Source organism: Electrona antarctica (assembly GCF_951216825.1).
Source record: "Electrona antarctica genome assembly, chromosome: 6".
Taxonomy (NCBI): Eukaryota; Metazoa; Chordata; class Actinopteri; order Myctophiformes; family Myctophidae; genus Electrona; species Electrona antarctica.
In genome coordinates, this window is record NC_136811.1 from 33297693 (window position 1) to 33314724 (window position 17032).

The window sequence follows — 17032 nt, forward strand, 5'->3', positions numbered from 1 at the left end:
TACAAAAAGGCATGCACTGTAACATGATCAGTATGTAAAAAAACAACCTTTAAAATCTTTTAAAATGTAAAGCTCTATATTAATTATATAGTAAGTAAAAAATATAGTAAAAGAAGCTCTGTATCTCTATAGTAAGTACAGGGGTCTCCAACTCTTTAGTTAACAGAAAATACATTTTCAGGTCAAGATACCAATGTTAGGAGAGAGAACCCCATCAAAGAGTGTCATCTCCCAATTTCACTTATATCCTGTATCCTGAATGATCTCTCTTGATTGGATGAGAGAGGGAGAGAGTGTTTTTGTACTTATTGTCACTAGTCTTGGGTTCAACATTTTCAAGAAGATGCAAAACCAGAAATACAGCCATTAATTGTTGTAAGTGCTGCCATCTACAGGTAGAAACGTTCACTCTGTTGCACCCTCTTGCACAGTTTATAAACCAGCATATGACATCAGTATATCTACAGTGTGTAGTACTTTTGATGACATTGAAGTCCCTGGCACAGCCTATGTCAGAGTCACGCCCCCTGATAACCCCTGATCACTCCACCCATTATGTGCACTAGGGGGCGACATTCCTCCTTAAGGCAGTGTGTCTTCATGTGGCCCCTCACACGGTCCTGCTTGTCTTTGTGTGTCTGTGTTTTTAATCCACGTCCATCACCATCAGCCCTGCTGTGCTGGTTTATGGCATAGTCTCACCTCCTGTTCTGGAATATGGCCCAGTCTCGGTGGCTTGGTTCTGTGTTACATGAGCTAGTGTAATGTGTGTAGAATATTCATCATGTACAGTTGACTCAATATGCTTATCCGGCTATTGAGTCAATTGTACAGTACATTCATCTGCCAGTGGCTATTACAGTATGTCTTTTGCAATACTACCTATCATCGCTGCTTATGGTGTACTGTACTCATGTTTTCTAAACTTCTGAAGAGATGATGTTTATGGATCTTTAACAGAGCTTATGTTCAAATGTCTCTTCGTCACATTTTCGTTTCCTTTCTCTGTCCATCCTTGCAGGCCGATGGGTCACATACCTCAGGGCGCCACGCTGACAGTCAACACAAACCCCAACATCAACATCAAGTCAGAACCCGTCTCACCCAACCGCGACCGCAGCACCCCCAGCTCCATCGGCTGCCAAGGCCTGGGCTCTGCCACTTACCCTGGCAGCCTCCGTCTGGACCCTGGAACCCAGGGGCGCTCACCCGTTGACAGCCTCAGCAGCAATGGCAGCTCATACGATGGGAGCGACCGGGACGACGGGGCCCACGGACGAGGTGGGCCCTCTGACTTCCACCACCAGGCAACGTCCGGGGGGCAGCAACCGACCATGGTCCTCCTGCGGCCCTCTTCGGCCGATCCCCAGGACCAAGATGGGGCCAATGTCAAGAGAATGAGACTGGACGCCTGGGTCACATAAAGAGATGACTAGAGACTGATGGACGGACGGATGGACGGATGAATGGTTGGATGGTGGATGGAGATGTGTATTTGTGGCTTGTTGTACATGTCCCTCATCCCTTACCCCCTTTCTCCTTCCTTCTACATACAGAAATGCCTGCCATCTACCTAGTTATCTACCACACAGAAAATGCTGACCTCACACTCTCTCATGTACCAAGCACACACACACACACACACACACACACACACACACACACACACACACACACACACACACACACACACACACACACACACACACACACACACACACACACTGAAGCATGCTCACACATATTCTGTCTCTCACGTGTGTACTGTGTATGCGTGGCCACCAATGACAATGTATGACAATGCGTATACACATTTGTACTCGTGTACTCTTTCACTCCCACAGACAGTCACAAAACCCTAAAAGGGTTGAGCCACCAAACCAGGGATTACATGTTTTATTATATGAGATGATGATTGATAAATTGGACTTGAGAATGGGCTGGTTGTAAGTCTGTCCTTAATATACAGTGAGGCAAGCTTGACAGGTTGTGTCCTTGACTGGGTGCTCCGTTCACCCTCCATACAAAATGCTGTCGGGAAGAAACCCTGCCACCTCTATGTTTCAAATGTACGTTTTTTCGTAAATTAGTGCCCTACTTCATCATATAAAAGTGTGTCAAACAAAGGTAGTGAATACAGCAGATCTACAAGCTCACAACATGTCGCCATGCAACGCATTTTATGATTGTAGATCAGTTTCACTATATAATTAATTTTTTTTAAATAATGAAAACGAAACGGTTTTGGACATATACGGTACAAGGTTTCCACCCGATAGCAATGATTTATAAAGTACACACTCATTCGATGCCCGGTTGATCATCCACTGACGATCCCTAAAGTGGCTACACTGCTCTGTTGTAACAACCAAATGAGATCACATTTTTGTATACAATGGCAGGACTGTAATTGTATAGTAGACCTAGATGTTACTTTTACTGTTACTTTCTAAGATACTGGGCCATTTTGCTCTTTTTTATGTGTTCACTGGTGTTCTGTTCGCCTGTCTGACTGTTGATCATCATTAGAGATTGGATTTATTTTTAGATTTTGAATTTTAAGGACGGTGAAAGACACTAATCTATCCAAGGCGACATTCTGATTCATTTCTGTAGACTGGCAGAATACCCTGTTAACTAGTAGGGGCCCCTGTCTTTTGTTTGACTCGATGTAAAACGAGGAACATCATTTGTTACTGAGGTTTTTTTTTTTTGACACAGACACTCTTATTAGCCCACATCATGACAACTACAGATGCTGAGCAGGCGAGAGAAAAAAGAGAGAGAGAGAGAGAGAGAGAGAGAGAGAGTGTGTGTGTGTGTGTTCATGAACTCAAAAGCTCCTTTTTTCCAACTTGAATTTGACAAATACTCGTTCTAACATTCATCCTTGAACACACCTGCAACATGCATGATGGCATTTTTATTTTTGCTGAAGGATTCTATACAGTTTGAATAGCTCACTGTTGTTGTTCAAAGAAAAGACACAGGTACCGTGTATATAAGCAATCTGTTCTCCTTTGTGGCTTTTGTATGACATGGTGAAGGGTGTTTTGAAGGTAAATAAATGTAGAACTTATACAAATATATATATTTAGCAGCCTGAGACAGTAGCAAATGAGCGCAGAGCTCTGCATCCAAAGCAGGGGATTTCAACAGATAACAGGGACTGTACATAAGATAATTTTATATTCGGCAGGATATCCCTTAAAAAGAAAAAAAGAAAAAAACAAGCTGAAGTGCTGATACTCAGTGGATGTCTTTATGCATATTCTTAAGGTGTAATATGCTGACAAGCCAAGAGAGGGTGCTTTAGAGGCAGAAAGGGAAGAACTATAGTAGGCTACAATAGCTGTGGTGACTGTTTGAATAAGCAATGGTTAGTAGTACTAATTGAGCGCACTTTAACATCCCATCCACCCTCTTTCCTGTTGCAAAAAAAGAAGCAAAAACAAAAACACAGATGGACTCCTTAGCTTAGACCCACTGGCAGACAGATTCACACAGCAAACACACACCACACTCAGTGAGCCAAGGACTCCTCGGTCCCTTCTTTCGTTCAAGTTGTCCAGGGGCAGCGAGCAATTTACAGTGTACTCTTTAGACACTGACTCCTGATTTATACTTCATTGTGTGCCAGTGTCTTGCACCAATAGCTGATCTACGACTGCTTGTAGGTTAGTTATTTTCAGTGCGAGACATGATGCACGACCTCGTATAACTCAGGCTTAAGCCATGTATGTATAGTTAAAGGATCTCTTGTTTACTTGTCACAGGTCAGCTGTAGTTTTTTTTATCATGAAAAGGTTAAACTAAAATGGTTATAGTGCATTTGTGCATTTTGTGAACTATGAAGGATGTCATTTTTGTATTCTATAAATGTGCGATTAATGTGAATTTGAGGAATAGTGGATAGAGTGACAAAAAAGGTCAAAAGTGCAAATTCATTTAACTTTCTGAAAGTGCTCAGTCACAGTGTTGATAATCCATTTTGCTCATTAAAAGCTTTGGAAGCAGAATTTGGATATTGGATATTCAAAGAGGGAGGTACTCATATTCCAACTTAGACTGGTTGACTTTCTAATTATCACATATAACAGCAATATCTGTCATGGAAAGTTCATTTCTCCTTACTTTGACCCACTACAAGCCTAACCTTTATGGCAGCCGCACACACTTTCAGACATCACATACTGTACACATTCTTTTTCTGTGAACTCCGTCCAGCATAGCAGGTTTAAGTGACTTGGCATTGGCTCTAAGTTGTTGCTTTTTGTTTGTTTGTTTTATCTGTGCAGTTGTTGTCATAGGGACTGAGCAGCCAGTCAAAGTTTATATGAACGGTTTGCCTGAGAGAGTGAAAGAGTAAACCTATATCGCTGAGTGTATTCAAACATATTTAGACTGTAAGACTGTTGTGCCCTGAGCTTTGAACAAAAATGTTGATCCTTCTCCGAAGGCTTTTGTTAGGTAGCCATAATCTTGAATAGAGCCACAAGCCATGCTGTTATAAAACAAAATAAAATGGCGTTTATTGAGAATGAACTTATGGGGGATGTAGTTTTATTTGGCACTCAGGGGTGTTATAGCTGTAAGGTCAAGCGAGGTGTTGTACAAAGCCCTGAGAGGGGTCGCTGTAATCAAAAAACGGAAAGACAATCCTCCTGAGAAAGTGTTGAGAATCTACACCCCCATGATAACCCCACCGCCCTTCATATTTCCTCATGTATAATGATGTTTAAAAAAATCTCAATCACTTTCCAGTGTTAATTTGTGCTGGTGACAGTTCTATCGTATGTTTTCATTATAATTGTTCTATGATAATTGATATTACTATTATGATTACTATCATCACTATCACAACCATTGCTTATGGTAACTGTATGGATGATATAGAGATGACAATTTTGACCTTTTATTCAGCTTTTATTTTTGTTGTGCGTAGGTTAGGGATCTTGTTTTATTTGGAATTTTATTTTATTATTATTATTATTATTATTATTATTATTATTATTATTATTATTATTATTATTATATAAATATATTTTTGTTTTAATTTGTTTTTGTTTTTGTTTTCTTGTTTTTCTTTTGTTTTTCTTCAAAAAGGGTGTTACTAATATTGCACGATTTTATGACATGAAACAAACAAACAAAAAAAACAACAAAAAAAACAAACAAAAAAATCCCAAACCATGATATTAGTACAAGTGAGGTTACAGACACACGAGCGCTAATGCCTGATTTGCACTTGGTCCCGTGCCGTACGTGTCGTGCACCGGAAATAGCAGATCTACAAGCTCACAACGTGTCAGCTCTGACACATTGGGAGCTTGTAGGTCGTCTATTTTCTATACGCAACACCAGCACCTAACTGAGTTTAAATCACCCGTAAGCGGGTTGAGTACGGTGACCAGTTCAATGCTGCAATTTTTAGTCCTATGTACAAACTCCTACTAGTCTACACACGTGGTTACATGGGGTGGGGTGGGGGGAGGGGGGGTGACACATGTAATTTATTTCTGACACGATGATGTATGTCGATGCATGGGCGTTAAAACAAGCAAAGAATGATTCTTGTTATAGGGAATAAAATATTGAAATGTAATGTCAACACAAATATACATCACAGAAATAAATATTTAAAAAATGAAGAAAAAAAGTTTTAAATAAATTATAGCTAATATATTGTGTTTGACTAGTCAGCTTTTTGTTGTAAAGAATTTTTTGTTTTGGTTTTGTTTTGTTTTTGGAGAATGATATACAATTTGTGTATATTTTCATAAATAAAGTATGCACTGATATGTTATTATAAATTCTATACTGCTTTTACAAAAGAAGTGTTTGTTATTGTACCAAAGTATCCATTTGTCCCTTCTTACCCTCCCCTTTTGCGTATGTTTTACCCGTATTTTATATATTAAATAGACAAGTTGACCTACAACAAGGGTTGGTTTTGTGAGTGTGTTTTTTTGGGGTGTGTGTGTGTGTGTGTGTGTGTGTGTGTGTGTGTGTGGGGGGGGGGGGGATTGGATTAGAATGGGATGTGTAGTGTCGTGGTTTTACCTCTAGATGTCACTCTAATGTTGGAAAACTAATTTCCAATATTTTCATGTTCTGAAAATAGTTTATACCAGTGTTTCTCAAAGTGTGGTTCATGGTTCCTTCCTTGAGGGTTAGAGTGTCCGCCCTGAAACTGGGAGGTCGGGGTTTGATCCCCGGCCGGGTCATACCAAAGACTGTAAAAATGGGACCCAATGCCTCCCTGCTTGGCACTCAGCATCAATGGGTTGGATTGGGGGGTCAAATCAACTAATCAAATGATTCCCGAGCGCGGCACGGCTGCAGCTCACTTCTCCTTGGCTGCGGCTCACTGCTCCAAGAGATGGGTCAAATGCGGAGAACAAATTTCACTGCGGTAACGTGTGTGACAAATCGTACAACTTTGACTTTGACTTTTGTCTACTCCCCTGTGTATGTTTCTCCCACAGATGATGATCCTATAATCCGTGGAGTGGTGCGGCAGTGCCCTGAATGCCAAGGTGTAGGCAACCAATGCTGAAAGCTGAGCTTAACGTGACACCTCATCTATGGCTGTGCCCATGCAGGGTATCCCTCTGAGGATTAGTCTATAGACATTGGCCAACTTGGGGTTCCAAATGACATACTGGAGCCCAATAAAAATAATGGGTGCAAGCCATTCCATGTGTCCTGGCTGGCACTCTTTTGCTTGTTTCCCTTTAGTCACTGAGTTTACAAACTCTGCAACATCCCATCCGCACTACATTAATCACATCCATACTGACATTACTGATATTACTGAATTGGACATCTCAAACCCTTTTGTAAGCATTATTTAAATTATTCATTGTCTCTTCACAATAAAGAGACAATATGATGTAATGAGTTACAAAATGACATATGTTTTCCCTTCATTGTCAATGGCGTTTATTAAACAAACATTGAACTGCACTCTGTCGAGTGCCTACTTGCGTGTTGCACACAAGTAGGCCATAAATGGCCTACTAGTGCGCAAGCAGAGCGCACAAGTACTGTCGACCGCTACGAACGTTCAAATCTCAGCCTCTCTGTGAAATAACGGTTTCAATATTGAATTATTAGGTTTAGCTATGTGCTACGTACCTAGTTATTGGAGGTAACTTGTAGTTTCTCAAAGAAAAATAAAACATGGATATCAGATGAAAAATCAGTTGTGCACCAAGATAGGTTTCAGATTACATATATGTATGTATATGTAAATTGTATATATGTATATGTAATTTGTAAATTGATTAGCAGTATACTGTAGTTACTTGGGTCGTTTGATGCGTATGCCGTGGCTGCGTATGACGTGATGAAGATATGTACCAATGCCAGAGTATAACTGGCTCTCAATGGTGACGTAATAAAGATATGTTTCAGTGTCGGGTGGATTACGCCTCTATGTATATATGTATATGTAATTTGTAAATTGATTAGCAGTATACTGTGGTTACTTGGGTCGTTTGATGCGTATGTCCCGTATAGCAGCATATGACGTGATGAAGATATGTACCAATGCCAGGGTATAACTGGCTCTGGTGACGTAATAATGATATGTTTCAGTGTCGGGTGGATTAAAGGTAATGCCCCTATGTATGTAATCTGACATACTAGACTCTAGTATGTCAGATTACTGGTTTCGTCGCTCTAGTAACTAGAGCGACGAAACCAATGCCATATCAAGCACAAATTAATCATTACGTCATACACAGCTACAGAACTTACGCATAGAGCCCCGGACAAACAACATTACTTGCACGCTCTGCTTGCGCAAGTAAAGACAAACACACTTTTTACACTACCACCATGTCCTCAATTTGTCATATCCCCACGGGCTAGGTTGGGTTGTGACAATTGATTGATTGATTGATTGGTTGATTGATTTATTGATTTATTGATTGATTGATTGATTGATTGATTGATTGATTATAGCCTGTCCATGCTCTGTCTCTTCATTCCTCCCCAGGCCGCAGAAACGGACACAGAAAAACATTTCAAGAACCCCCAGTTTAGGCCACGTGTGTCACTCACTGTACACTGTTTTTTTGTGGTGTCATTCTACACTCTGAGTTACAGAACTGAAAGCAGAGGAGTCATTTGATTTGGGGTCCCCCCCACACACACACACACTATTTCAAGTGAAATTCAAATTCAGTTATTTTATGTATAATCTTCCCCTACTTAGATTCAAGATCAGTGGTGACTGGTGAGTGCATTTTAATCCACACTATCTGATGCACGCAGCTTATTTTTGCCACCCCCTGTTTTTTCTGAAGGGTCCATTTACTTTAAATATCATTAATTTAGCTAGGGACCCCTGAGGATCCCTGTACCCTGCTTTGAAAACCAGTCTATAGTCTGGGCTACTGACTGACCGTCCGCAGGCTGCCAGCTGGAAGGGTCAGCTGTTTGCTAGACAGCAGCCATTGAGCACATGTCTCTGACAGACCCACACAATTGTAGCTCAAATGATGATGATGAGCCAGTTAATAATAGATGGCTCAGTCAGTGGCAGTGATGCAGGACCAAATACTATCAACCAAAACGCTCGCCCCAAAACACAGGGGCAGGCGCAAATCCGGCGACCTCAGAGTGGTCTCTCTCTACCTGGTATCTTAAAAGTAACTTCAGTAATCTATACCTATACCTTATGCCTAACCTTAACCTCAGTTAAACTATGCCTAACCCTAAAATAATTGTGAAAACCATATATGCCTAAAAATAACTTTATGCCTATACCTTAACCTCAGAAAAACTATGCCTCCCCTAAAACAAAATGGTGAAAAACATAATGCCTAAAGCCCAAGAGGCCAATAGCAAGAGGGGCCAACTTTGCCTTACTTCCTGTATCTGCATGAAGGGGGCGGACATATTATTAGGAGACAGGAAGAATGTTGGAGTGTATTCATTTCCAATGGGAGAGTGAACATGAACACAGCTTCTGAACCATTCCTTAATTCCATGGTCACTGAACTAAATACTGGACCCAATCATCACAAGGCACACAATATTTACAAGATATTCATACTAAAATGGCTTCTTTTAGCGAGACAAATCAGGAGAAAATCTACTTTGTTATCGACATTTATTTATCCCAGCAACAAACTCTCGTGAGATTTGAGGAGTCCGGAAGAGTCTCTCTGTCCATCTGCAATTTGACGGACGACACATAGGGGGCTCTGGCCCCATATTTAAGATGAGAATATGTGTATATGTGAATATTAAAAGTGAAATAAAATGTGTTCCAATGCTTAATAATAATATAATTTTCCATAACTGTCTTAGACTCTTGGTTGATGGGGGCTGATTTCCGTTGTCAGTGTTGTCAGCCTGGGAGAGGGAGGGTGGTGGGAAGGTCGGGGAGAAGTAAACCGTGCACGCCTACTTTATTTAGGAGACCATTTGTAGGCTTTGTGTACCATTTCGCCTCTAGTGGTGCCAATGAAGATCGCCCATCTTTATAAATTATTATTATTCAAGTATTTTTATTGAAGACCGGTACTCAACATTCATGTATAGAGTATAAAATTCTGAGATGCAATGTAAAAACAAAAAACTGTATATTAATGAAATCAACTATAACTGAAATAAAATAAAAATAAAAATGAAAAATGAAAAAAGGGAGGGAGAAAATACTACCGCAAAATAGAGTTTGAGATGTAACATAACATCCTCCACCCAGCGTTTGTGAGATGGCGGCGCTGCCTTTTTTCCAATTAAATAGTATCAGGCGTCTGGCAAGTATTTGTATTCCCTCTGGAGGGGAACCAAACCGGTCAGGGGATCTTAGTATAATCTTATCTGACAGAAGGAATTGACTGTAAAGAAACAAGTTTTTTCTGTTTGTTTCTGAACAAATATCAAATATTGGTTCACTTTTCTAATATTCCTGATTATTTTCCCTCCAAAAGCAAGGTACGTAGCAAATAGCTAAACCTAATAATTCAATATTGCAATCGTTCTTTCACAGAGAGGCTGAGTTTTGAAAGTTTGTAGCGGTCTACAGTACTTGCACGCTCTGCTTGCACACTAGTAGGCTATTTATTGCCTACTTGTGTGCAACAAGCAAGTATAGGCACTCGACAGAGTGCAGTTCTAGTTATTATTATTATTACTTGCGCAAGCAGAGCGTGCAAGTAATGTTATCAGTCAGGTGCTACGATGCGTATGTCCCTTAGCAGCATATGATATGATGTCATATGCTGGCACGAAGCAGACCGTGCAGGTATGTTTTCCGTCATGCTACGAAGCGTATGTCCCATGACGTGATGAAGATATGTACCAATGTCCCTTAGCAGCAAATGATATGACGTCATATGCTGGCACGGGACATACGGAAGCAGACCGTGCAGGTATGTTTTCCGTCATGCTACGAAGCGTATGTCCCATGACGTGATGAATATATGTACCAATGCCAGGTTTAATTGGTTTACGATGGTGACGTAATGATGATATGTTTCAGTGTCGGGTGGATTAAAGGGACATACGCATCAAACCACCCGAGTAACCACATTATACCACTAACCAACTCAGAAATTACACATATAGACATATACATATATATAGACATATGAGCATATGACGTGATGAATATATGTACCAATGCCAGGGTATAATTGCTTATCGATGGTGACGTAACGATGACATGTTCCAGTGTCGGGTGGACTAAAGGTGCACTATAGCATGCCGTTTTTTCATCATTTTTGAGGATTTGAAAAAAGGACGACCTTATTACCCTATTACCCTATTACCCTATTTCACTATTTCACTATATTTCATTACTATATTAAAAAATCACACACGTGTGAACTGAGTGGTGTAAGGTTTTATATAGCATGATCAGCTGTGGTCTGACGTAATGTCTGACGTAATGAAATAAGGTAAGGTATTATGTAGCCTGATCAGCTCTGATCTGACTTAATGAAATCACACCCGGATGTGATTTCACAACTGGCTTTTTCTGTGCAGAGAAAATGACCATGGTTGCTACGGTCATCCAGTTCACCCGGGTGTGATTTAATTACGTCAGAAATTATTTTGAACATAGCAACCATGCTCATTTTTTTCTGCACACAAAAGCCAGTTGTAGGAGTGGTTTACACCACTCAAAAAAAGGTCTCCATAAAAATATACCCACCCTGACAAAATGTCTTTTTTTTTTTTAAGATTTTAAAAAAGATTTAAAAAAATCTACCCACATGTCCCCTTAGGTAGGGGCACTATTTCAAAGTCGACTTTGAAATAGTCGACTTTGAAATTTCAAAGTCGACTTTGAAAGTTCAAAGTCAGAGACAGTGACGCAGAGACAGTGACGCAGAGACAGTGACGCAGAGAGAGTGACGCAGAGACAGTGACGCAGAGACAGTGACGCAGAGAGAGTGACGCAGAGACAGTGACGCAGAGACAGTGACGCAGAGACAGTGAGACAGTGACGCAGAGACAGTGACGCAGAGACAGTGACGCAGAGAGAGTGACGCAGAGAGAGTGACGCAGAGACAGTGACGCAGAGAGAGTGACGCAGAGAGAGTGACGCAGAGACAGTGACGCAGAGAGAGTGACGCAGAGAGAGTGACGCAGAGAGAGTGACGCAGAGAGAGTGACGCAGAGAGAGTGACGCAGAGACAGTGACGCAGAGAGAGTGATGCAGAGAGAGTGACGCAGAGAAAGAGAGAGAGAGACGGCATACTATAGCATGCCGTTTTTTCATCATTTTTGAGGATTTGAAAAAAAGACGAAAATCACTCCGAGACCATGGACTTGTAATACACACACGCACGTGCGCACACACATACACAGGGCACAGCAGCACGGTACAGCACAGTATGCTACAGTACAGTACAGTACAGCCGAGTACAGTACAGTACAGTACAGTACAGTACAGTACAGTACAGTACAGTACAGTACAGTACAGTACAGTACAGTACAGTCTTTTATTATTATTATTATACGATGTGTTATATACAGTACATGTCTGTCCGTCTGTCTTACCTGGGGTGTAAATCACTCCGAGACCATGGACTTGTAATACACACACGCACGTGCGCACACACATACACATTTCCGTGAAATTGTACAGTACAGTACAGTACAGTACAGTACAGTACAGTACAGTACAGTACAGTACAGTACAGTCTTTTATTATTATTATTATACGATGTGTTATATACAGTACATGTCTGTCCGTCTGTCTTACCTGGGGTGTAAATCACTCCGAGACCATGGACTTGTAATACACACACGCACGTGCGCACACACATACACATTTCCGTGAAATTGTGCACGCACATTCCCACTAGGCCGAGGAAGAAATGCCACATGAACATTTTCAACTCAGCCTCATGGTGGCGCTATAACTGGCCGAAAAGTGTTTTTACCTCTAACTGCACGGATATATGGATAACTTTGTATGCCAACTCCCTAGAGGCCAAGGAAAAACCTTTGCCTGGAATTTTTCACATCTGCTCTTTATAGCGCCACCAGGAGGCCGACATATGTAAAACACATTTTCTAATATTACTCCTTCAGATTTTATCCAAATTTCACGCAAATCGGTACACATGCTCTCCATAGTCATGTGATCAAGACAGGTTTGTTTGATTTCTCATAATCCACCCTCATTGGCTACAATTGGCTTCTAAACTTTTCAGGAGTAGCCCGCTTTGTACCCGTTTTGTACAAATCGCCACAACTACTCAACGCAGCGTCTGATTGTGGTGAAACTGTGCATGCATATTCCCACTAGGCTTTGGAAGAAATGCCACTTGACAGTTTTCAAATCAGTCTCATGGTGGCGCTACAACAGGCCAAGCTCACACACACACACACACACACACACACACACACACACACACACACACACACACACACACACAGGTCTCCTGGTGGAGACCTGTGCCCAGAAGGGCACTTTTTCTAGTTATTATTATTATTATTAGTGTAAGACTATTGTAATTGTAACACTTTATTTATTTTACTTATTAGTGTGGTTGCCTATGGTCAACCATACTATTCTTCCCCTTACCTTTTATTTATTCTTATCTTTATTATTCTAGATAAACAAAAGCGTGACGAAAAAGCGTGACGGAAAAGGCAGCCTAGAAATTATGCCCCTGTCAACCGGATCCCAACTTAAACACTCGTCTACCCAAGTACTTGGTGGAGTTGTCAAAGAGAAATATCTTCTAACAAGGCTATACGTACTTTCAAATACCTAAAGAAGTTTGACTGTGGAATATTAAAAACCCGCTTCATTTGCTCAAAAGAAAGGAAGTGCCCATCTTTGAATAGGTCTTTCACACATTTAATTCCCTTTCCATGCCACTGCTGAAATTATGGGTCTGTAAGAGATGGAACAAAATTGCAGTTCGCTCGAATAGGGGAGGTGCTTTTTTAAGTTTGAAGTGGGTTCTGAACTGAGACCAAATCTTCAGGGAGCCTTGAACAACTGGGTTATTTGTCCTTTGACGTTTACTTAGAGGTAATTGGGCACATATCAAAGAGCCAAGTGATACCGGGCTACTTGCATGTTGTTCCATGCTCAACCACGTTGGGGATTCATTCTCAGGTAGATCGAAGACCCAAAACATTAACATATGGATATTAGCTGCCCAGTAATAATACAGATAATTAGGTAATGCTAGGCCACCCTCCTCCTTTCGTTGCTCTAGAAACTCCCTCCTTATGCGGGGCACTTTGCTATCCCAAGCCCATCTTTATAAATTAATAATCTTTGCTAAAGCTATGCCTATTCCCTAAAAAATGGTGAAATGGTTTTCTCGCCGAAATCAATGAAAAACGACATACGTATGTTGTTTTCATGGTTTTCAACGGGAAAATAGTATGAAAAACTTCATACTATTTTCATGGTTTTTGATGAAAACCATAGCTGGCTATATGCCTAAAGTTAACCTTATGCCAAACCTTGTCCTTAACCTCAGTAAAACTATGCCTAACCCTAAAAAATGGTGAAAACCATGAAAAACTACATACTATCATAGGCCTTTGTCATTTTTCATGATTTTCATAATTTGTTTTATCGTCGAAAACCATGACAAACGACATACTATATACATACTATAGTATATAGTATACTATAGTATAGTAGTATAGGCCTACTAGAAAACCATGAAAAACGTGATACATAATTGGTATGTATCAGGAATATATACATTCATGCCATCCATCTACGTTGTTATATTTATTCACTTGCCAGAGGAAACGATGGGCATGGGTGTGGCCTTTCTGCAGCCAGTCAGCCAGTTCATGTAGCGTACAATTCAATTTCCAATGCATCGCTACGGCTGATCAGATTACTGTGTGGGCTTCTGATGCCAGACAGCCCTAAAGCACAGCAAATACTCCTCTAGTTGTTTACCAAATATTTATACACATGAATACTGTACGTCCTTCATTATTCATTTGGATAATGCAGCAACAAGCCCTGTTGAAATGAATGACCTCAAGCTCACATACTTGGCATTTAAATTGTTTTAAATCACGTTTGTTATTGCTGGTTTGTTAGAGGTCATTCTTCTAACATGGCTCATCCCAGATCACTTTACAAGCCAGCCGTCGGCATGAGTCCTGGTTGCGCATCTCAGTGCAACCTCTCTCTGATATTTTAGTATAGGTCATAGACACTTGGTGGGAAAAGTATTGAAATTGTTTACTTACGAAATTGGAAATACTAAGTAAAAAAAAGAATACATCTAAATTGTACTTAAGTACACATAGTACTTAAGTAAATGTACTTAGTTGTTTTAGACATTGTATTCCAGTATAGGTCATAGGCTTGTCACTGATGGTTACGTATGTTGGAAGAGCTATAAACAATATTTGATCATATCAAGATACAGTAGATTGACAAATAAATACTATTTGAAAAATGGTTGTATAATATGATTGTGGATGTCCTTAAATAAATAATTAAAAAAAAAGATACAGTAGATTGCCTTAGGCTATGCTGTAAACGTGTATAAAGAGTGTTAACTCTTTATACAATATCCTATGGACAATTTAATAACCTGCTTTTAAATCTGCCTACAGTACCTCAATATGTAACTGTTTTTCACTTATTCACATTCCGTTGTTATATTTCACTGTTTCTGTGTTTTATTTCTGAATATGTCTTAATTGTTCATTTTGTGTGTGTAATCTCGGTAGTATTGCAAATGAGGGTGAACCTCAATGCTCTTTTCGAGAATAAATAAAGGTTTCAATGAATTAATCTCAGAGAGTTCAAAAAACGTGTAATACTGAGGGTGTACAAATGTGACCAAATCCATTTGGATTGTACTGTGTAGGCTTATGTGAGAATGATTCACGATCAAATCCGGGCAAGATAAGAAGTCATCTGATGATGATGAGCATGTAGCTCCAAACGTCACACAGGCACTTTTCAAATGGTGCCCACCTGTGAGCGTTCTGTTGTCTTTATTTTGTAAGTCATTGTGTATTTACGTCTACCTTCATATTATTTGTATGTATGTGTGTGGGGGTGGGTCTTTAGAGAGGCCACAAATTTGCGTGTGTCCTTTTGATCTCTTTCTACATTGGGAGAGAGTGAGAGAAACAGGGCGTGTCAAGGCACCACCTCTTCCTCTGTCCAATACTACGAATCATCCATTATTCACAGCCATGACAAGTGAAGTAAATCAATAGAGAATGGATAATGGATGGCAGATGGTCATACACATGGCTTACACATTCCCATATAGAGCCAGGACAGGTTTACTGCAACTCAATGATTTTAGTCTTTTTTTTCTTCTTAGTAGTGTGTGTGCGCACCACTAAATAAAATTGGTAACACTTGCAGATAAGGTTCTGAAATAATGATTAACTAATGATTAACTAATACATTAGTTAATCATTAGTTTGTGTTACGTACATACACAACCTTGCATCTTGTGAGTTCTTGATTTGGCATCAGGTGTTGAAACTGCAGTATCTCGTATTAACACGTGTTGTTTAGGTGTTGCCTAACTTTCAAAGCATAGGGAAGTTAACATCCTGACTCAGAAACCACAAACTGAGTATAATGTAAATATGTTAAACAACACAGACGTGTACCCACACTGCATTACCATACTTCAATGTATCTGACTGATGATTCCCACCATTGGTTATAAATTAATTGGTTGTACAATGAATCTGACTTCAGATCTGTCATGTTTCTAGTAGTGAGTCAGAAGCCAGATACTAGCTTCTATAATACCCACCAGTCATTCTGAACAGAAATGTGACCGGCATTTGGTCTTGTGGCCATAAGGACTTTGTTGTTGTTTCCAGTCTAAGTGCCCTTATTTTAATATACTGTATTTATATGTATGTACTGTATGTTTGTTGTGTTTTTTTTTGTTTTGTTTTTTAAGTAATTGTATTGTCTGATGTATTATGTATTGTTCTGTTGTATTGTCTGTTTGTACAAAAAAAGAAAAATGCAATAAATATATTGTTTAAAAAAAAGAAAGAAATGTGACCGGCTACGGTTAGCTTCCTTTATTGAATATCTCTATGGGTGGACTGTGAGCAGATGACTGACCACCAAAATAGCTGTCATTGTTCAGCAAACTGACTAATGAATGACAGAAGGGGGCGGGTGGTTGGGGTACGGCTGGGTTGGGGGGCAGAGGAGATGAGGTCACCCATTGTTTCATACTTCTGCCGGGGCCTTCCCATGAGATGGCCATTTGCTGTGAAGGGCCCGGGAACTCCTTTGTTAGCTAGCCTGCTTTGAGCCCTGCAGATCTGGGATGCTGCCAAAGACCACCCAGCCCCCTCCCGACACACACACACACACACACACACACACACACACACACACACACACACACACACACACACACACACACACACACACACACACACACACACACACACACACACACACACACACACACACGAAGGCTCAGGGCCTTCCTTCCTCTCTTGAATACATGGATGTTGCTACTGTTTTCTTGACCTTGCCTAAGGACGTAGCTGTGTTCTGAGCTTG

General features: G+C 40.3%; 1 protein-coding gene across 13 annotated transcripts in view; it reads left to right on the top strand.

Annotated features, from left to right (window-relative positions):
• mef2d (myocyte enhancer factor 2d) overlaps nt 1-5946 on the top strand; it is a 78980-nt gene extending 73034 nt beyond the window's left edge. For all 13 annotated transcript variants that reach the window (XM_079504439.1, XM_079504434.1, XM_079504442.1 and 10 more), the window contains one exon: nt 1022-5946. In XM_079504439.1, coding sequence (XP_079360565.1) covers nt 1022-1424 — 403 coding nt within the window. In that variant the 3' untranslated portion in view covers nt 1425-5946. The remainder of the gene's footprint in view (nt 1-1021) is intronic.
• Nucleotides 5947-17032: the final 11086 nt, after the last annotated feature.